Raw genomic sequence first — 20762 nt, forward strand, 5'->3', positions numbered from 1 at the left:
ATTTAAAAACCCAATTATGCAATGGAACAGGACAGAGAAACAAAACCTCCTTTCCAGAAGATTTGCTCTTCTATTTAACAGAACATATAGAAGGCAACAGATCTCGCAGGGCCAGGCTGACAACATCCATCATTACAGCTCTGGGAACTACTGCAGCATGCACAAAGCCCCACTCACACCTCCCAAGGAATTCAACTGGAGGTCAGCTGCACCTCAAAAGCCAGCCATGGTCTCCTGTAATCTACAACACCAAACTCAAACTGCTGTGACAGAAATCTCTACTGAGGAGCTCCAACACAAACCTCTGAGAAATTAAAGTACCCACTCCAGCAAACCTTCACAGTCCCAAGAAGACACATGGCACACGCCAGGCTAACCAGCAAAGTTTTCTAAGAAATCATACTGAAACTCATAGATTTAACACACAGATGGCCCACAACACCTGCAAGAGTTAAAATACAAAACCTTCTCAAGAGGTAACACCAAATGCTGCTAAAGACAAACAAAGCCAGGCTGTGCCCTGCTGCAGCAATCACCAGTGCTCTCTCTGCACAGCAATCCCAGTGTGTGCAGCACTGCCCAGCTGCCCACAGTACAACTGGAGCAGCTCTGTGTGCTAGGGCTAGTACTGGGAGAGGAACAGTATTTATGAAAATAAAAGAACTGAATTGAAGCCTCTATGCTGCTGTCTAGAACTTACAGTTACGTTTGTACCACCCATTCCCTAGGGGAAATGACATACAATACAAACAGGCCTAGTTGTTCAATTATTCAAGTATTAAAAGATTCACAGAAAAGCATCTGAGAAACATAACATTTTAATAGATGAAATAAATACTCCAGTACATGCAAGATAAAAACTGACATTGGAAAAAAAAATTAAAAATCACTTTTGTTATAGTGTAATTTTGTTTGTTTGTTTAAACACTCACAGTAGCTTTTCCCCCAGTTTGGAAATCAACACATGGAAAACATAATCACAACCTCCAGTCCTTCCACTCCTACACACCAAATGCACTTCTAACCTAACACTTGATGCAAAATAAAAAAAAGTCATACAAAACAAAAACAAACAAAATAGTAGCTACATCCATCATCTATGTGTTGTTGGGTTTTTTCATTTTTTTAAATGAGTTAGAACTGAGGTAACCTTTTTCCTGCACAACCGAACAGCAAAATTTAGAAGGGAAATTTCAGAAGACAAGACAAGACAAACTTTAAAAACCGCACCCAGCGCGATTAAAGCTCTTTTTTTTCTCCTTTTTCTAAGATACCCCCACCTCCCCAAATATAAAAAACTTTGAAACAGTTTTACCACTTGTGTGAAGACCTTGTTGAATAAAGGAAAATTTATCGGCAGATACTTGCTTAACTTTAAAGTAAAATAAAAAGAAGCCAAAACTGGCTACCTTTATTAGTACATATAGTTTGAATACGTTCTGCTTCTTCACCACATGAAATCAAAGGATTGGGCTCATCCAAGCAAATTCTTTGGTATACAAAAAAAGGGGTGAGGAGGTGGGATATTATTTTCCTTTAGCAATGACTGGGATCTAAACAGAAGATGTGGGGGTTAATTCACAGAATTAGAGTTCACTGGCGGTAAAGTCCTGGGTGAAGATCTTTCTCTTAGTGCCTGAGATAGCAGGTTGCAGCCATCCGAGACGGCGCAAGCTGAGTTCCTCAACCGTTCCCTGTAATCGCTCATTTTGGTGCTACTTTCGGGGTGTTGGGCGATATCCCTGAGGCATTGGGTCAGGAGCACACAAGCAGATACCACGCTCATGGCTCCTCCTAGGATGGCAGTTTGCACAGCTTTGCCCTCTGGATTAATGGTGGCAGCTTTACCCAAAAACTGGGGCTCAGTGGCAAAGCCCACCAGAGCATAGACGGACTGCACCAAAGGTCCACTGAACAAGACGCACCGGTTCCTGGTCAGCTCGCTGGGCGAGGTCTTGACCTCCTTGACACACGCCAAGAGGGCAGAGGCGCTGGTGCTCATGCATTTGACACTGAGTTTGAACTGCTCCTTCGCAAATTTATCCTTGGATTTCTCACTGGCCAGCACGCAGGCGTCTGTCAGGAATTTCAAGTTCTTGGACATGTTCTGAGAAACCTCCAGCAGGAGCTGAGGGCTCATATCTGCCAAAGGGGTGGTCTTCAAGACCCCGCAGCCGTGCTCCACCTCATGCCTACATCGGGTCACCTTGTAGCGATCCACCAAGCCAGGCATGGCAGGCTGGGCACCCGGAGTCTCCACTGCAGCCAGGTAGGCAGCGTGGGCAGAGCACTCGGTCAGGGAGACCACCAGCTCCCCCATCTCCATCAGGCTTTCTCCCACCTCCCCGAAGCGTCCCATGTTGAGCTGGCTCTGGACGTCATGGGTCAAGATGGAGAGTCCTTTGGTCCTGGCAATGATCGTGTCCCTGCACTTCTCAAAGGACTCACCGAAGACAGACAGGCTCTCGGTGTTCACCGGCCTGGTCTCGCTCGACAGCAGAAGCAGATCGGCCACCAGTTGCATCTTGATCTTGCAGTGGTCGCAGATAGAGATGAGCTTCTTCCTCTGCAGGGAGCTGCTGCTGGGGATGCCGCCGCCGGACACCTCGCTGCTGGACTTGCCGGAGCCACCGCTAGCCATAGCGCCGGGGGGGCACTCGCATGCCGCTCGCTACCCCGCTGCTGCCGCCTCCGCCGCCGCCCGAGCAGTCCCGACTGAGCCCGGCAGGATCGCTCTGCCTTTTCCGCAACATCATTCCATTAATCGCCGGGAGGCAAGAAAAGGCTCTGGGCGCCGGGGCTGCCGCCGCTCGGGGAGCGAGCTCGGCCGGGTCGCCCGCCCCGCTCCGGCGCCAGCCTCCGCTCCTACGGCGCTCCCGCGGCGGGGCGGCGCTCGCCGGGCGCCCCCGGGCCCCGGTCTGGCATCCTTTAGCTACAAATACGTAATTTTTTTTTCTCCTTTCCTTCTCGCACGCTGGCTCGCCTTCCTTCCACCGTCTCGTCCGGCTCCCCGGCTGCGGGATCCTGCGCGAAGTTCCCTTTAGCGGACGCGGTACCTCAGGGACGCTCCGCCGCCGCGCGGAGTTGGGGCAGGGGCGCAGCCCTCCAAGTTGCTACCGCGCCCCCGGCGCCTCCGCTCGGGGAGCGCCCGCCGGGCGCAGCTCGCAGGGGCCGGAGGGGCGGCGGCTGCGCACCATGTGCCGCCCCCGGCGCCCGCCGCGGCCCCGGCTCGCAGGAAGCGCCGCGGAGGGTGTGGCCCGCCCGCCCCGCACGGCCCCGCCGCGCACCCGCGGGGAGCCGGCCCGGGAGGGGAGAGGGGCACGGCGGGGAGCCGGGACGCGGGGGAGCGCGGGGGAAGGAAAAAAAAAATAATAAAGAAGAAAGAGAGGAGGGGGTAAAAAAAAAAAAGCTCCACCGGATCCGGGTGCTGGGGCGGGCGGGCGGATCCGTTCCCCTTCCTTTGCCGCTGCCTCACTCCTTCCTGCCGCGATCATTCACGCGGGCGCTGCGCGCTCGCTCCCCGCCGCCGCCGTCCATCCCCTGCGCCCCGGGCCCTCCTCGCCGGCTCCCGCGGTGGCGCCGCCGCACCAACTTAGGCTCTTCCCGCAAACAAGGGTGGTGGCCGCGGGCTGCAGCCGCGGATGCTGCGACCCGCCCGGCCTTGCGCTCCTCCTGCCATCTTCCCTGGCTGAGCGGCCAACTCCCAGGGAGAAAAAAAAAAAAAAAAAAAGAAAAAGAAAAAAAAAAAAGACGGGTAGGAAATCTTCGTTTAAATTCCCTTTCTCAGGCTTTCAGACAAACTACTGGGAAGCGACGGCTACGACGGCGCTGCCAGCCAGACGCTGCACGGCTCCGGGGGAGCTCCCCCGCCCCGCTGCCTTTGCTGTAACCTCACTTGAGCCTATCGAAATCTTTTGTGCGGTGTCACCGCCCTTCGTTTAAATCCTGCCCTCCCCCCGCCGCCGCTCCGCGCCCGCCGCCGCTCGCTCCTCCCAGGCGGAGGGGGCAGCAGCGCCGGCACCGCCCGCCCGTCCCCGCCGCTGCCCCGTCCCCGTCCCCGCCGCGGGGGCTCCGGAGGGGCTCCGGCAATACACACACAGCGGCGGTGCCCGAGGGAGAGGCCGCTGGGAGGAAGGCGAGAGGCAGCCGGACAGCGCGGCCCGGGGCGCACGGAGCGGTCGGATACGGAGAGCGAGGAGCCGGCCCGGCCCGGCCCGGCCCGGCCCGGGTGCCGCTCCCTGCCCCGGGCAGCCCGCCAGGTGAGTGCGGCGTTCGGCTCGGAGCTCCCGGCCCGCGTGCGGCTGTCCCGGGCCGGGGGGCAGAACCCGTTCCTGTCTGAGCCAGAGCCCCGGGCGGCGCGGCTCGGAGCGCGGGCCCGCATCGCTCATCTCCCGGGCTCCGGTACCCGGCCCGCCCTGGCCGTGCTGGAACGCGGGATGGGGAACTGCCGCGGCTTTCTTTACACTCAAATACTGCTCTCAGCACAGGCCTTGACCCAGATTTTAAACCAATGAAGACGAATTTGGTCTGTTGCTCTCCCGTTTCTGTCGCTGTTTTTGAACACTGGTTACTGTTTATTAGACTTCAGCAGGGAAAATGTAAACCTACTGACACTGCTGTGCACTGAAAGCTCTACAAAGAAGACTTCCTCTGATCTGTTTCCATTCTGCAGCACACCGAGAACTTTTTGAGATGATTCTTGTCAAAAGCAAGATGTTAGGCTTAGTAAACCTTAGGCACACATCACATTCTGTCCTGTTGCACAGTATCTGCATTAATATTAATCAAAACCCATGTTGAAGCCACATCCTACATTTGTTATGTATTTTGCTGTAGCTTAAGCTGCAGCTAAATAATAACATTATTTTGCACCTTTAAATCAGAATTCTCTTTTTAAGTCAGCTACCTAATTCTAGGCATTTACAATTCATTTAGCATTGGTTACAGATGTTACAGAGCTCCAGAAGTACATCTGTCCCAATTCACAGTTAACATCGTACATTCCTACTGCTGCAGGGGTATAAGTGACCTTGAAATAAATGGAAATTGAACCAGATTCCTCACTTGCAGTTGCAGGTCAGATCCAGCCATGTCCTGGCACAAACAGAGCCCACCGAATGGATTCCATACATTTAAAGAGCTTCAGACAAGTTTATTTGCACATAATCTTAGCTATTAGCTAGAAGAACCTTTGGCCTTCTCCTTGTAGAGCAGGATGAACAGAGATGTGAAAGTGGGGGATTAACAGGATGTACATATTTGGGGGGCAAGGGAAGCCCTTGCCATAAAGCCAGGCTTGAGGAAAGGGGTAGGTTCTGGTCTATGGGTGTGTCAAAAATAGGGCAGTTCTCCACCCATCCCTTCTCACAAAAACAGTGTGAGGGAAATTCTGTTTACTTGAGTCAGATTATAGCAGTTTCAAGGAAGGTCATGATTTGGGCCTAAACAATTTTGGCTTACTGCCAGCGACTTGTTTTCAAAAGTATAAATAGAAATGATTTCAGAGTACTCTGAAAAATAAAAATCAATGGGCAGAAGAAGCCAGCTGAACTGTATTTCAAAGTATTTCCAGATACATCCTTAAATGAGGTTAGATAGTATGCAGCACAAGGAATGTCTCTCATAAATATTAACCTAGTTTATCTTTAATGAGGATTGACTACATTTAATTAGGGTTTGAAAGATTTCATTTTAGAAAACGTAGGTCTCATCCCTGGCTAGAAGAAGTGTTACATGACCTAATAATCTTTTCCATTTTTAGATGCTGCTGCCTGCCATGATGCTCTGTGTGATTTGTGCCATTCCCCAAGGACAAAGGGGAGAGATCCTTGGTTTGGACAGGTCCTGCAGTGCCTCCTGCACCAGTCTCCCTCCACAGAAACCCAGCTGGGCCTTAACCAAGGCAGACCAAAGCTCTTAGGAACTGCTACAGTATAAAGCAAACTTTTTCTAGCTCTGATAACCCATCCACCAGGTTGATCCAGTCTTTATCTGCCTTGTTATTAGCCAGGGGGAAGACTGGTAATTTTTGTCCTGTAGTAGGTGTTTCATGTGAACAGTGTCCAAGGAAGTCTTGCCAAATGCCATTGTCCTCCCATAGTAGCCTGGGTGTTCAGTATTTCTGCATATTAAATGTTTGGGGAAGAGTGACTTGGCTTTTGCTTTTTGAAAAAATAATGTCCAAAATAGTACCTTCATTAGTCATTTTTACCATGCACGTGGCTTTTCCTGGAGCAGGTCCCTGTGAGATCCATCCTGCAGACTGTAGGGTTGCTGCCCAGGTACTCCTGGCCTAGCTGGAGTCCCTCTTAGTCTGTGTGTCCCATGAACGTGCTATTTCATTCTAAAAGGCAGCCTTGGAAGTGGATTCTCCTGGGCTGGTACCTCAGCAAGGTATGTGCTTTAAAGTGCCAGTACATGCATCTCTGTGATGGATGAGGAGATGTGTACCCAGTGATGTTTGGGTGGGTATTTCCTTCAAAAGTCTTCTGCACATCTCTTTCAAGGAGGATGTGTTCATACCCATTTATTTCAGTGCAAAGGTGATGCAGAGGGCTTGGGCAGCTCACTGAATTGGTGTAAAAACTTGGACAATGTGAAAATCAGGTGGCCATGTTTGGCTTTGAAAAGATTTCACTGACAGAGTCTGAATGAATTAACTCTCTGGGGTTCAAACCAGCAGGCATTGTCAGATACAAGGGATTAAAAGGCTTTTTAATGTGGCTTAGTAGTGTACAGAAGATTGGCTTACTTGTATGAGCTCTTCTTTTGTCACATTGATCTTTATTTTGCATTGTGCTTAGTACAACAGAATCTGGAGGCTGAAGTCTTCTTTCCTGAATCGTCTGAAAAGACTTGGCCCTTTTATTGCTTAGTAAAATATTTTATTGTGAAGGAGGAATTGATTTTTGCCAGTGTTGAGTAATAGCTGAAGAATACCAAGTTGTAATAATTTCATGAGCGCTGTATGTGGCCAGGTGGGTGAGAGGAAGTTACTATATGGTGGGTTGTACTTCTTTATATTACTTTCCTGTATAGATGTATTGATCCAACCTAATAGGGAGCTAGCTGATGAAGGAATAAAAGGCAATTCAGTGGTTCCCCTGTGTCAGCTGTATGTGACTAAACCCATGAGGTGGTAATTACAGGAATGACAGCTCCAGTTCTGAGGGATGCAGCTGGTTTGTCAGGCTGTAAACTGAAAATCAGAGGAGGATAAAGTTGGCAGGGACTGATGGAAGAAATACTTCCAATACCAAGGCAGAGTTTGCAGAAGAGGGTGGATGAAGATGGGCCTTCCTCTCTGCAGCAGTGTAAGTCACACAGAAGGAAAGGCACGTTTCCAAGAATGACCAGCTTATTGTTCTTGAGATCTATTTTGTCGTAAATGCTTTGGTGCTAAGTGTTTTGTGGTCAGTGCTTACAGCCATTACTTCATGAGAGATTAAGCTGTGGGGTCTGGGTCTGTCTGGGGTCTGCAGAGGTGGCCATGGTCGATGCACCTGAGAACTGATCTGCCTGTAGCCAAAAACACAGATCTGGAGGAACGGTTAACTAGGCACTTGAGACAGCAAAGTGCAAACACAGTTACAAGTTGTTGGTTTTTTTTTTGTCTATAAATAAATTGGTTTTAGGATAGTGGGTGGGCTTTCACATACAGGTTTAATTAATCTGGTGTTCTGATGTACTGGTTTGTGTTTGTTCTTTTTTTAACATGGCATAGTCAAAACCACAGTATCAAAGGTAAGAACAAATTTATTATGTAAACAACATTAATGTAAACATCCCAGTAGTGGGATGCTGGTCAGTTCCTGTTTCTCAGCTGAAAGGTAATACAGCAAAAGAGGTTTTCTTTTGTTGTCCTTTTATTCATTGTTTATTGCACTGTTTTCACCACTTGCTGTATATAATCAATTGGTTGTCCCCTGCTGTTACCATGGATATTTAATACATCAACGCGGAGAAGAGACACATATTTATGAAAAGGAAAATGCAGCTACAAAACTCCTCTTGCACTGAATGGACAGCTGTGCCATATTTTATGTGAATGCAGCCAATAATGGCTTTTTGCTCCTTGTTCTTGCCTGCCGTCTGCACACGCAGACATCCATCCTGCACCTCGTGTGTCTCAGGGCTGGTGCCCAGGAGGTGCCATGCAGCTCCTTGTGTCCCTTCTCCCTCCTGGAGCAGGTGAGAAGGGCCAGAGGCACGTTTGCAGCCTTGAAACTCAGGAGCACTCAATGCAAGAATGCCAAATGCTGTTGGTTCCAGTGGTCCAGCACAAACAGGACTCCAGGACCCTCCCTTAGACTCCTATGTCTGGGTTTTTTTGACATCAAAGGAGAACATGGTATTTTGAACAAAATGTGCAAGGGCCCACCCTTCCTGAACTGCACTTCTGGTTGTGTGTTCTGTCCTGCAGCTGTAATACGCTACAGAAGGGTTTGGGTTTCTCCCCTCCCTGCCCTGTTTAATGTATTGTGAGAGAAGTTTAATAGATGTTTTCACAGGAGCCTCTGGTCCTACACTGCTCTCATTGTGCCTCTCTCTGTGTTCTCTGAGCAGGGCTGCTGGTCATTAACAATTTAAGCTTAGCACCTCTAATTCATCTGAAGTTCATGTAATGTATTACTTACATTAGATGTAGGTGCCAAAACTGACCTGTAAACCTAAAATGAAATTGGGACTACAAAATTAATTTCATTTAGATTCTGAAAATTAGACTATAAATGGAATTCCTATGGGAGCTGTGTAAATCTTCTTTGACATTGATTTAATGTAATTCTTTTAATAGGATAACTTTAAATTGTGTAACTAGTACATAGTTTTAACCAGCACAGATTTGTAGCAAATCTTGCATTAAGATGAGTACTAAGAGGAACATTTTGTGGTGTTTCTGAATTTAAGGATCACACTGCATAGTTTTAATGTAGTTGAGTAGACAGTCAGGCATCATACCCCTTCCCCAGCAGGTAGGTAATGACACAAAGCTGTGATGTCATTTATCAGACATCTCCATCCCATCAGTGAATTTTAATTTATAAAATGCATGTGCAGAGGATAACACAAATTCAGGGTAAAGATTTATTTTATGTTCAAAGCTCAAGTCAGAATCTGAATTTCAAGGTTAGTACCCGAATTAGAATTTCATGTCGGAATCATCATAGTTAATCCTTAATCTGGGAAAATTTTGAATTAAAGACTTAGGTTTTTTAATTGGATTCAAGAATTCAAGATCTGACAAGCTGTGGAACAAAAATGTGTGTTCTTTTAATAGATGGCAAGTAAGTGTGCTTGTCTTACGCATGAAATTAAATTGAGGACTGAAATTATTCTGAATTATTCAAATGTTCACGCTCTAGATGACAGCATATTCTGCTTGCTGTGCTGCTTTTTATCCAAGACATTTTCTTGCTTTTAAAGATAGCATGTTCAGGTCTGATTCTTCAAGTTTAATTCTGCCTGTGAGTAAATTCAGAGGGTTGGATTACAAATGCACTGTCTGTGCATGAGAGCTCGGGCATTAGATTCTCTCTGCAGGGGAACATTTAAGGTACTTGAGATAATTTGACCCATGAAAACAATAATTTTGAATGTTTTACTGCAAATAACTCATAACAGCCTGACATTCTGTAAAATGTATGGTAGTCCTTTTAAACAGGGAAGAATATGCTGAATGCTGGGACATCTCAAAACTTGCATCCAAAATTACCACTGCAAGGCTGCCTTGCACAACACTTGATTCATGTGGGCTTCTATTAAACATCCTTCTGTGCCAGTAGAGTTCTTGAAATTAATTGATTCTGCCAGCCACAGCAAATGCTGATAGCAGGCAGCCCTTGCATGTTGATTGTCCCTTCTGCATGCTTAGGGCTGATCTTCTGTCTTAATTGTCTGTGTGTCCTTCCAGGAAGGCAGGCGCTGCCTTTTCCTTAATGAAGTCAAGTTCTCTGTTCTTTCTAGGGTTTAATTCCAAGGATTGTCAAGGAACAAGCTTTAAGATTGTACTGCACTGTATTTGCAAAGAAAAGTAAAATGTGACAAATACGAATCCACTTTAAAATAGAGAATTGCATATAAAAGTCCACCAGCAGCTAAGACTTGAGAGAGCTTTTGGCAGTTAAAAATTCATATTTTTCTCCGAACTCATAAGAAAGAATGGTGTGGAAAATACATTTTGCACAAATATAGTCCCAAAAATAGGAGAAAAGAGATAATTTAAACTTCATTAACAGAACATCCTGAATCCTCTCATATTACAGCTTTACCCAGCCCTACTCAATAATGAAAACAGTTTACAAGGGAAGGTAAATTTGCATTTCTGGTAAAATATAACTTTATAATTAAGTATAATACTAATTAAACTTGAGTGTTGCAGAAGCAAAAATGACAGTCACTGCTTGAGACCTTCCCTGGCATGACCAGATGGGACTTTCAGCTACAAGGTAAAGTATTTACCACCTTACCCTCACAATCTACAATGAAAGTAGCCATGTATTCTCTGAAATTCTGTATTGCAATCCTAATAGTGTTAGCTGCTAGGACTATAGAAACTGTTAAGAAATGTGAAAATGCTTAAGCTATAAAAAGCATATTGGCATGATTCAGTAGATGCTCTGATCAAAACACACTGTGCTTCAATAAAAAGAGAATGCAATTTAATTTGCTGCTGTTGGTGGTGGTGCTGCGTTGTGTTTGTTTCTTGCATGGAAAGAGGAAGAGCAGAGGGCAGGGGCTGAGCAGGTGTTTGTCCTGCAGCTGACCCCACAAGCAGCAGACTTGAACGAGTCTTCCCAGACACAGAATTTTGCCTGAACAGAGGTAGTTGCAAAGTCAGAGCCAAGAATGAAAACTATCTCCTTTTCAAATTAAAGCTTTTATTGGCACGGCAATGAAATGTATCGTTTTGTTGGTGCAGTGCTGGCTATACTGAACAACATGTTCACCTACCAGAGGGAATCAGGTTACTTTTGAGATCCATATCTGAATGTAGTATCAGATATTAAAGAAAGTAAGTTGGCTTAGTTTGTTCTAACAAGAAAAAACAGAATTGAAGAAAATATTTCCTAGTAGAAATTCAAGGAAAATATTTTACACTTCAAGTCCAGCATTCCAAGATAGAATCTTTTTTTTTTCCAGTGAATGTATGCACAATCCAGTAATAACAAAAGTTAGCAGAAACCTATTTCAGTAAAACCTCATTAATCACAGCAATCTGATATAGTATACCTGATGTTCATTATATTTAATGAGAGATCACCGAGCAAATGTGCTCATTAGTGGCTCTGGTATTGGACAGCTCTGTGAGAAGTACTTGTCTAAACCCTGTTTCAGTTATGTACATTTAACAAGCTCCACGAATAGCTCTGGGCTGCTTCCTGTTCCTCAGGCACTGGCAGCGCATCTGAAACGTTATAAAACACATGGAGGCTGCAGCCCAGGCTGGTTGGTTCTGGGGGTGCTGAAATCTTGGATCCCACATCCTCCTCTGCTGTTTCTCATGGTTCATGTGCTTGGCAAGCTGCTCCTCCAGGTGCTGTGTCTCCCTGGTGTTCCCCCTGCTCGCTTCAAGAGTCAGCCAGGCTTTGGAGAGCCCCCCAAACCCACACCTCTGTCTCCTGACTGCTTTTGTTTTCTTTGTGCACACCTTGCCCATAAAGGCAGTGGGCTCCTGGTTCATTACACGACCAGAACTGGATCATCTGTGTTTGAAACTAATGATCCTTAAAGTCCCTTCCAAACCAAACCATTCTATAATTACAGCATTCCATGATACAGTAACAGAATTGGGGCTGAAGAGTTCTCAACAGAATTAGTTCCTCTGCTCTGAACCTGGGTCTGCCTTCAATGCTGAAATGGAAAAGCAGCCTCTTCACTAATCAGCCTGACTGCATTTAATATCTACCAGCAGCAATAACTGTGATGCTTCCCTGAATTCCCAAGTTTAAACTTACTGGAATCCAAGGTGAAAGGTAGAAGAGAAGATTGTGCTATTTGTAATTAAAATGCTGCCATGAGGAAAAAATGAAGATTGGAGTGAAATAAGGCTGTGCAGACATCCATGCATGTAATTTGGTTTAGATAATGGAAAAACAGCCTGTACAAAGAAAAACCCGTATCTTATACGTTGTTGTGGTGGTCAGAAGTTCTGAATTGTATTTTAGTAGCAAACAGCGTTCATTTTAATAGTTTTCTTTTAGAAACTTAATGTTGCTGAGACAGTAGTCAAAATCAGAAGACTGATGCAATGGGCCCAGATCAGCAAACCCAGATACTTTTCATCCTGTTTTTTTTTTTAAAAAAAGAAGCAACCACACAGTTTAGATGCCAGGCCTATCATTTATTTACTCGTTTAAACCTCTCAGTGCCGTGTTCACTCGCTGCCCGGGCCCTGCAGGACCGCACCGGGGGCTGCTCCGCCGGGAGCGGGGCTTGGTGCGGCGACAGCGGCACCCGGGGAGGCGGCGGGGGTGGCCGGCAGTGCCCGTCAACGCCGGCCGCGCCGGGAACCCGGTCCGGGCCGCGCCCAGCCCGGCCCGATCCGCCTGTCCAGCTCCTCCTCCCGGCCCGATCCTCCTCGCTGCCTTCCAGCTCCTCCTCCCGGTTCCATCAGCCCCGCTGCCCTTCCAGCTCCTCCTCCCGGCCCGACCCATCCCGCCCTGCTGCTCTTCCAGCTCCTCCTCCCGGCCCGATCCATCCCGCCCTGCTGCCCTTCCAGCTCCTCCTCCCGGCCCGATTCACCCTGCCCCGCTCCATTTCCAGCTCCGCCTCCGGCCCGGCCGCGCTGCCCCCGCCCATGAGGGAGCCGGGGCCGCCTTCCCGGCAGCGGCAGAAGATGGCGGCGGCCGCGGGCTGGGCGCTGCTGGCCCTGGCGCTGTGTCTGAGCGCGGCGGCCGCCACCGGCGGCTCCGAGGGGAAGCGGCCGCCCAAGAAGAAGGACATTCGGGACTACAACGACGCGGACATGGCCCGGCTGCTGGAGCAGTGGGAGGTGCGGGAGGCGCCGGGCCGGCGGTGTCCGCCCGCAGCACGCGGAGGGAGCGCCGCGGAGCCGGGGGGCGGCGGGGCCGGGCCGGGGCGGCTCCGCGGGGCAGCGGCCGCTCTGCCCGGTCCCGGGCAGGGGGGAATCCCCGGGCCTGGTCGGGACTGGGCGGGAGGGAGCCCCGAGCCTAATGGAGGGTGGCCGGTGCCGTGTTCCTCCCTCCGAGGCTCCGGGTCCGTGTGTGGGGGTTTCAGAGTCGGGCGAGCGGCCCTCAGCCTGCCCTGCTCGGCCGGCCCTGTCCCGCCTTCCCGGAGCCCCAGCACCCAGCCCGGTGCTCAGTGTCTGCCAGCAGCCTCGCCTGCCTGAAAAGTCTGGTTCTTTCCAAGTATTGAGCGATACACATTGTGTGACTGAGGGGTGGATACCAGAAGGACTATTAATTTCACGTTTACAGGGTAGATACGTTGTTTTGGTTTGGTGTTTCTTTCCTGTCTTTCCTCATAGTAACAACTTCTAATTCCAGCTCTATCTCGTTGCCTGCATCCTTATCAGCCCGCTGCCTTAACTTTCCTTGGCGGCTTCCCATCACTCTTTTCTCCATGTGGTTGTCATGCCACTGTTGGGTTCTTTTCACTATGTTTTATTCCATCATATTCTGATAAATGCCAGAGCACTCCTCACTGTCATTTATTCTTTCCCGTGAGGATTTTTCCTGGAATATTTTGCAAAAAAACCTGAAAGAAGTAATAGAGAGAAAACTTGTGTTTTATGTAACACCAGTTGCAGCTGTAAGTCAAGGTGAAGTGTGTCTTGTATGTGAATTATAGATAAAGTAAGGAAGTATGGATGCCTGCTATGATCCTGGTTGGCATGTTATGGACTTGCTTATTCCATGGATTGTTACTCCATATATCCCTTTAGGAAAGGCAGTGCTTAGAAAATTGAGTTAAAATTTGAAATAAAATTAATAAAAGGCTCAAAGTTCACTTTTCTGTTAGTAGTACCAGCCAAGGACCCAGCAGGCCCAGCTTCCAAAAATCAATGCTTCCTATTGCCCAACTTGAACCAAATTTGGCCTTGTAGGAAAAAAAACCTTAAAAGGTGAGCATCTCTTATTAATGAGATGGCTGAAAGGGAGACTCAAGTTAATGCTGTTGTAACTCTTGACTGTATATTCTGCTCCAGCCCTAGTGGGCAGGTCAGGAGGCTCTGGAGGGTTTTTCCTTTTCAGCTGGAGCAGGTCCCTGCTCCAGGTCAGGGTGTGCTGCACAAATGCAGATGGGGCAGAGCAGCTGGGGAGGCACTGCTGGGGCTGGGGTGTCCCTGGGGAGAGGCACACGGAGCAGAGCAGGGACTGAGCTCAACACTTGGGGGTTGTTTGGTCTCCTGGGCAGTCAGGACACACGGGGAACATGGAAGGCTCGAGGGGGTGGTGGAGCAGAAGAAAGGGCACGAGTGCACTGATGGAGTGGGATGGGAAACAAAGGGGCCACTGTGAATTCGGGTAAGAGCAGGAACTGCACTTGGGAGTGAGGGACACAGGGATGATCTGCACAGAATCAAATGTCGTTGCTTTCAACTGAATGAAATTGCTCCAAGGATATTTTATTTCCACAGCAATTAGTCTAAAACCATTGGAGGATGGTGGTTCTGACCTGCCTGGGTTCAGCCGCAAGGCTGTGCGTGTGGCTCCTGCAGCTTCCCCAGCAGGAGCAGCCACCTCTGCACAGGGTCTGGTGCTGCCCCTTGCACCCTGTGCATGACTGATCCAGGAGAGGGATCTGAGGAAAACAGGCATGGGCAAAGAGGCAGAGGAGCTTCAGCAGCTCAGTTGCACAGCTAGAGCTTGGAGGAAGCCACCAAGGGATTTTCCTCGTGCAAAGAGACTCTCCTGAAGCCTGGAGTACTGGGGAGCTGGACACAGAACTGAGAATCTGGGCTGGAGGACTCTTAGTTATTGAAATGTCAAGTGCTTTAAATAGTTCATGACTGTTACAAGCTCAGGGATTCTCAGGCTTGACTCTGATCATTGAATAGGCAAAGCAATTAAGTGAGATATGTTACTAATGCTTTTAAAAATCAAAATGCATGGCATTTATGAGAAATTTCTGAAAATGGGGGCTGAGGAGAGGAGCAAGTGAAGGAATATGCAGTTTTTCCTGTGTCTATGTAATGCTTTTCTTCTGGAACCTCATGTTACTGTTTAAGTGAGTGAGTCTGTGTCCTGGGGTGACTTTATGATGCTGAGTTGTATCCCCATTCATCTGTTTAGCCCAGAAATAAGTTTTGCACCCTTAATGCAAGGTCTGAGACTGAAGGGGGAAGGAGAAGGAGAAGCAGTGGGTTGTCTGTATTCAAAAACACAGAGATAAGAGTTTCAGCCTTCCTTCTCACAGACAGGAGAGAGCTCTCCTTTGCTCTCAGTTAATTTATAGCTAGCTGGGGCAGAGAAGTTCCCCAGACTGGTTTTTCTTTTTCTTCAAACTGATTGGTCCTGCTCTGGGCTGAAAACACTGGAGCTCAGGCCTGTGACCACCAGGGCCTGGGACACTGCATTCCTGTGCAGGAGGGACTGAGAGGAGACTGAGTGAGTTGATCCATTGTTTAATATTAATTTTTATGCTTGTGAGTACTTTGCTTCTTAAATAGTTTTTTTCCACTTTTCTCCAAGGAGATCTTTTCCTGAACCAGTAGAGAGAGGCCACTTGAATCTGCTTTCTAGAGGCACCCCTTAGGAAGTTTCCTCCCAAATTTGCCCTAAACCAGGACAGTCTGCTAGACTTTTCAAAGCAAAAGCTTACACTTTTCCTTCACTTTTTTCCTTTTAGATACCTTTAAGCACAGCTGCATGACATTTTGTACAGGAAATAATAAATGCCATCTAGGGGAGCTCTTGGCATCTTCTGATAATATTTCCATTCAAAGTGAAAGAATACAACTTCAGGAGCATTTAGTTAGGAATAGTTAGGAAAAAAATAGGTAATACATGTTAGTAGCTCATGTTGTCACTAAATCCAAAGTCAGTTTCTGTATTTTACACAGAGTATTTGGAAATGTTTCTGCCTTTTTCTTTCAGAACTGTGGAGTAGAGCAAAGCTGGCTTGCTGTATTAAAACCAGACTTAAGCTTTTAATTGTGGAGGATGTTTTTCAGTCAATCACACAAGATTTGTATTTTCACTGTAGTTTACCAATCTGACCATTCTCTGGCCTCTTGTAAGATAATGTTCCCACTTAGTGAGGGCAGGAACATTCTTGGGCTCTCCTTTCCTCCCAGTTCACTCATTTCAGCAATTTCAAGGCGTGTGAACTACTTGAAGCATGTTTCAGTCTTGCAAAATTGAAACCAAGACAAAATTAGTAAGGAAAGAAAGGATAAAATTTAAGCCTCCTACAGCTTCTGTTCTGTAGTGCATAAACTTTAAAGTTTGCTGTTACAGAAATCAGGTTCTGGCTTCATGTAAGTTGTCACCATATTCAGCTCAGAGTTGTGAACTGTTTTAAGGGGCAGCAGTTTGATTGTGCCTTTCCAAATATTTAAATGGCTGTCAGCCTCAGCAGAGGCATCAAGAGATTGATTTTTTTCTTTTTTGTGGGAGTGATTTACTCTGGGTGATTATGTTGTCAGGCTGGGAGCTGCATCCGTGCATTAGAAAAGTCACGAAACCTTTAATCAAAGTCTTTCTGTGGCATAAGCACACAGAAGATCTGAATTCTTGTGGGTTTAATTGTTTAAAGACACAAAGTAAGGGAACTTAAATTCTCAAGCAATCACATGATTCCCAGAAGTGAGTTTTGACCTCTGAAAGCAGCATCAGATGAATGTTTTTCCATATATGTGTGTATGAGGCTTTTTATTGCAACTTTCCCATTTCAACTTGCATGCATAATAAATATTTGTGAAACTGAAGAAAAAAAATACCATTTTATGAGTTTCACTGGTGGACTTGTATTGAATTAGCCTTAAGGCTGAAATATTTCTCAGTATGTGATAAAATGAGATTCCACCTGTCAGTATGAAAATGTGCATCATTTTCAGGGGAGGGTTATAAATGGAAAGAGCATTCTTGGTGAAGTATCTTGAAACAACAGTCACTATTTCTTTTGGTTTCATGATCTCCATCATTCAGCTAAAAAATATTTTATCAAAGCACAGTTATTCTCTAAACAAAGAGAAATTAAAAAAAAAATAGACCCAAAATATATTTGTGGAACAGTTGAGTTTAAAGCTTTCTTGTCGTTTTCAAAACAGAAAGATGATGACATTGAGGAGGGAGATCTCCCTGAACACAAGAGGCCTCCAGCACCAATAGATTTCTCAAAAATAGATCCAGGCAAGCCTGAAAGCATCCTGAAGCTGACAAAGAAGGGGAAGACTTTGATGATGTTTGTCACAGTGTCAGGAGATCCAACAGAAAAGGAGACAGAAGAAATCACCAGCCTGTGGCAGGGCAGCCTCTTCAACGCAAACTACGACGTGCAAAGGTGAGCTGTGCACAAGGATAAAGTTCTTGCCTTTGCAGAACCTTTTCTTTCTACCTGAAAACCTTTTCAACTTTTCATCCTTTGCTGTTCTCCATCTCCATAATTCATTACTGTTTCTGTTTCTTTGTCAGTTGTGACAAAATTTGTGGTGTGATGCAGAAACCTCTTCAATGCTTGTGCACTGTGTGTGTGTGTGTATAGCCCCAATTCTTTTTATGTCACTATGGCTCAGCTATTTATCAGTTCTAGCTGCAGTAGTTTGCCTCTGTGCTTGATGGGAAACATCACACTCTGAAGACTTGTCATCACAAAAGGCATTTTGTTCCCCTGTTAAAAATGAGACACTTTTTCTCTCTGAGAGAAAGCATAATTTTGAAACAGAAAAATGTTGTGCTCTTTATTGAGGCTGAGAAGGGTTGCAATAAGTTTATAAAGCATATTTAATCATTAGTGGATTTTACATAGTGCTAAATTTGTTCTAAATCTGTTCCCTTATTCTTAGTTTCTTGGTTACTTATTGATATACTTCATACATTTTATTCTTAAATGTCATAGAAGATTGTTCTCTTGTCCCCATCCCCAAGCAACAACTGGACCAGCTTTTTGCTCTTAAACATGTGCCTCAGTGATGGAGGCTCTCTGAGCAAATGCTGAAGTGTTTGAAAAGCACAGAGTTAACAGAAAAAAATTGGATTTTTCCTGTAGGTTTATCGTTGGCTCCAATCGAGCCATCTTCATGCTGCGGGATGGTGGCTATGCCTGGGAGATCAAAGACTTCCTGATCAGTCAGGAAAGGTGTGCAGATGTTACTCTGGAAGGTCAGGTTTATCCTGGCAAAGGAGCAGACGGAAGTGAGAAAGTGAAAAACAAAACAAAACCTGAAAAAGCAAAGAAGAAAAAAGAAACAGAGAAGAAATCCAACGGCGTCAAAGAGGACAACCGAGCCACCAACCAGAGAGAGGAGCTATGACAGCCACGGTGCCCAGACTGAATCCTGCTCTGCTGCTCCTCGAAGGGAATCTGCTGATGAGTCCTGGCTTTTGGGGAGGAAGGAAGCAGAGACTACTGAAGTTTAAATTTATGTTGAAATTCACCAGTTTACTCACTGCTGTCGGCCATTTGTTTAGTTACAGGAAAGGTAATGCTTCATGGCAGCAGTTGACTGCTTTAGTTTGTAATTTTTTTATGCTTTTGTTGTTGTTTAAAACTAGCATACAAATCTGTCTGTCTAACATCACAAACTTAATTTAAGTGGCAAAGAAGAATTATGGTCTCAGAATACACTGATATTCATCTGTAGTAGCTGTGCCCATCTTGGGTGTACAAATCATGGATTCACAGCTGCTGAGAGCCAAGTGCAGTGTGAAAAGATTCTTTTGGATGATGGTTTGATAGACATAGTTGGCACAGAACTGCCCAAAGTAGCAAAGAATAGTGGCCAAAGATGCCTGAAATTACAGGATTTAGGACATGTTTGGTTAGACTGCCTGTTTCTTTAAAATAAACTCAACCCATGTGTCCCAGGAAATCTGTGCTTAGCAGTGTGATGGATGCTAGGTAGGAGCTCTGCTCATGCACTCCAGATCTGTACAGGAGGGACACTCTGTGCCCTGCAGAGGTGAATGGAACTGTAGCACCTGCACGAGCAGTGTCAGGGTGAAAAGTGAAGATGAATCCAGGGCACTCAGGCTGCTCCTGCTGCTGAAGGACTGTGCCTGTGCAAGCACCTGTTCCTGTGCCCCATTACTCAGGCAGTGAGCTGGAAGAAGAACATTCTAGCTCTGAAGTTAATTTGGTTTACTGATTTAATGGTTTGTTTAAATATTTGAAAAAGCTCTAGCACAGAGTTAAACTTTGAGTCAGACATATCACTTACTGATGCTGATCTGGTTAGATTTTGGTGGGTTTTTTCCTTGGTACAGATTCCTGACTGACTTGATTGATTGTAAATGACCATTTGATTCAAATACTAATGAAGTATGAGCCAATACTTTGTATAATTGAGGAGGTTTATTATTACTCAAATTGTACTCAGTCAAATGCTTTGCTTAGAATTGTTTCCCTTCTGCCTTACTACCAATTAGGGACAAAAGGCACCGAGTAGTGTGGTCCACATCATTGTGCAGAGGATGAGCACAGTACCAGCTGTCCTCATTCAATACTGGTATGGTGTTTCTTTTTCTTTAAGGTGCTAAAATCCAAGTGTCTTGGATAAAAAGTCCTAATTGAACCATAATGGTTGATCTTGTGGAATACTTCAGTATCAAAAGTATGAAACTGTAACTGAGTCCTTGTTCTAAAATAAAAGATGTCACTAAACTTACTGTTTTGAGGAGTAGTAAAACCTTTTAAATAGATCTGCATTTGGTTCTGTATTCAAGAGGCAGACTAACTCACCTTTGGTTTCTGTATGAAAGGACTAAATCATGTTGATGAAGGTTCCAGTTGATTCATTTTATTTAATTTTAATTATATTTGTATGAATTTAGATTAAAGAAACCTTTGCAGCTACACTTCATTAAACAGGTCTGTACCTGTTTGAGTGGAAAATTAATTTTTTTTTCTTCAGGATTAACTATTATTTTTTCCATTCTACTACTAATGCAGATGTGCAGCAGAGTTGAGAACAGTCTCAGTGATACTTGGATAGTCGAGCTGTGCAGTCCAATTTTTGTGCATAACTAATTTATCATCTGGATTAGCACCACCTTTTGTAAACAAAGAACAGGGTCAGATGAAACTATAAAAATGAAATATTAATGACTTTTTGCTTTTCAAAGTTATGGTATAGAGGTGACTGTTCAGATTTTGATCAGAAAGACATGGAAGTGCAGTTTTGTATTCCTCCTAATGTTATTTCCTTTTTGATCAAGTTTGGTTTGAGACTGTTGGAGAAACAATTACTACACTATAGCTATAGCCCAGCTTTTGAGTACAGGTACTTCAGTCATTCATAAATCTACATTTACAGTAGATTGGGTCTTTCCCCTTTGTAGTTAAAAGGGGCTTTGTTGAAATTGAACCAGCCAATTCACTTTTTTTTGTTGGTTGGTTGTTTCTGGGTCAGTTTCTCATGCCAAATGCAGGTGGGTCTTGTGCCACATAGCTTAATCAAATTTCAAAGTGTTTGGTGGTTTTTTTCATTTGTTCTTTTTTTTAGGTTTTCATCTGTGTGATGACTTGACAGTTGCTTTTTGATATAAAACACAAAATGCTGCCTTCACAAAATAAATTTATTTTACTCTTCCATTTTTCTTCTCCCTTTTTCACGCTTTACATACACTAAACAAATACTG

At 45.7% G+C, this 20762-nt stretch overlaps 2 protein-coding genes and 1 long non-coding RNA gene across 3 annotated transcripts; 2 read left to right on the plus strand and 1 right to left on the minus strand.

The window, feature by feature from the left end:
* Window positions 1–802: 802 nt before the first annotated feature.
* TLNRD1 (talin rod domain containing 1) lies at window positions 803–2832 on the minus strand. Its single transcript, XM_063169821.1, has one exon. It carries the CDS (start codon window positions 2639–2641, stop codon window positions 1574–1576), a length of 1068 nt encoding a protein of 355 aa, XP_063025891.1. The 5' UTR covers window positions 2642–2832; the 3' UTR covers window positions 803–1573.
* A 1377-nt stretch (window positions 2833–4209) lies between these two features.
* Window positions 4210–7100, plus strand: LOC134425302 (uncharacterized). Its single transcript, XR_010029630.1, has 2 exons — window positions 4210–4259; window positions 5762–7100. It is a non-coding gene; the product is annotated as an uncharacterized LOC134425302 (long non-coding RNA).
* A 5696-nt stretch (window positions 7101–12796) lies between these two features.
* On the plus strand, window positions 12797–18584 carry MESD (mesoderm development LRP chaperone). The gene is made up of 3 exons (XM_063169823.1): window positions 12797–12991; window positions 17234–17466; window positions 18172–18584. The coding sequence occupies exons 1-3, from the start codon at window positions 12797–12799 to the stop codon at window positions 18434–18436; spliced, it is 693 nt and encodes a 230-aa protein (XP_063025893.1). The 3' UTR covers window positions 18437–18584.
* The last annotated feature ends 2178 nt before the right edge of the window (window positions 18585–20762 follow it).

Source organism: Melospiza melodia, chromosome 15, assembly GCF_035770615.1.
Source record: "Melospiza melodia melodia isolate bMelMel2 chromosome 15, bMelMel2.pri, whole genome shotgun sequence".
Taxonomy (NCBI): Eukaryota; Metazoa; Chordata; class Aves; order Passeriformes; family Passerellidae; genus Melospiza; species Melospiza melodia.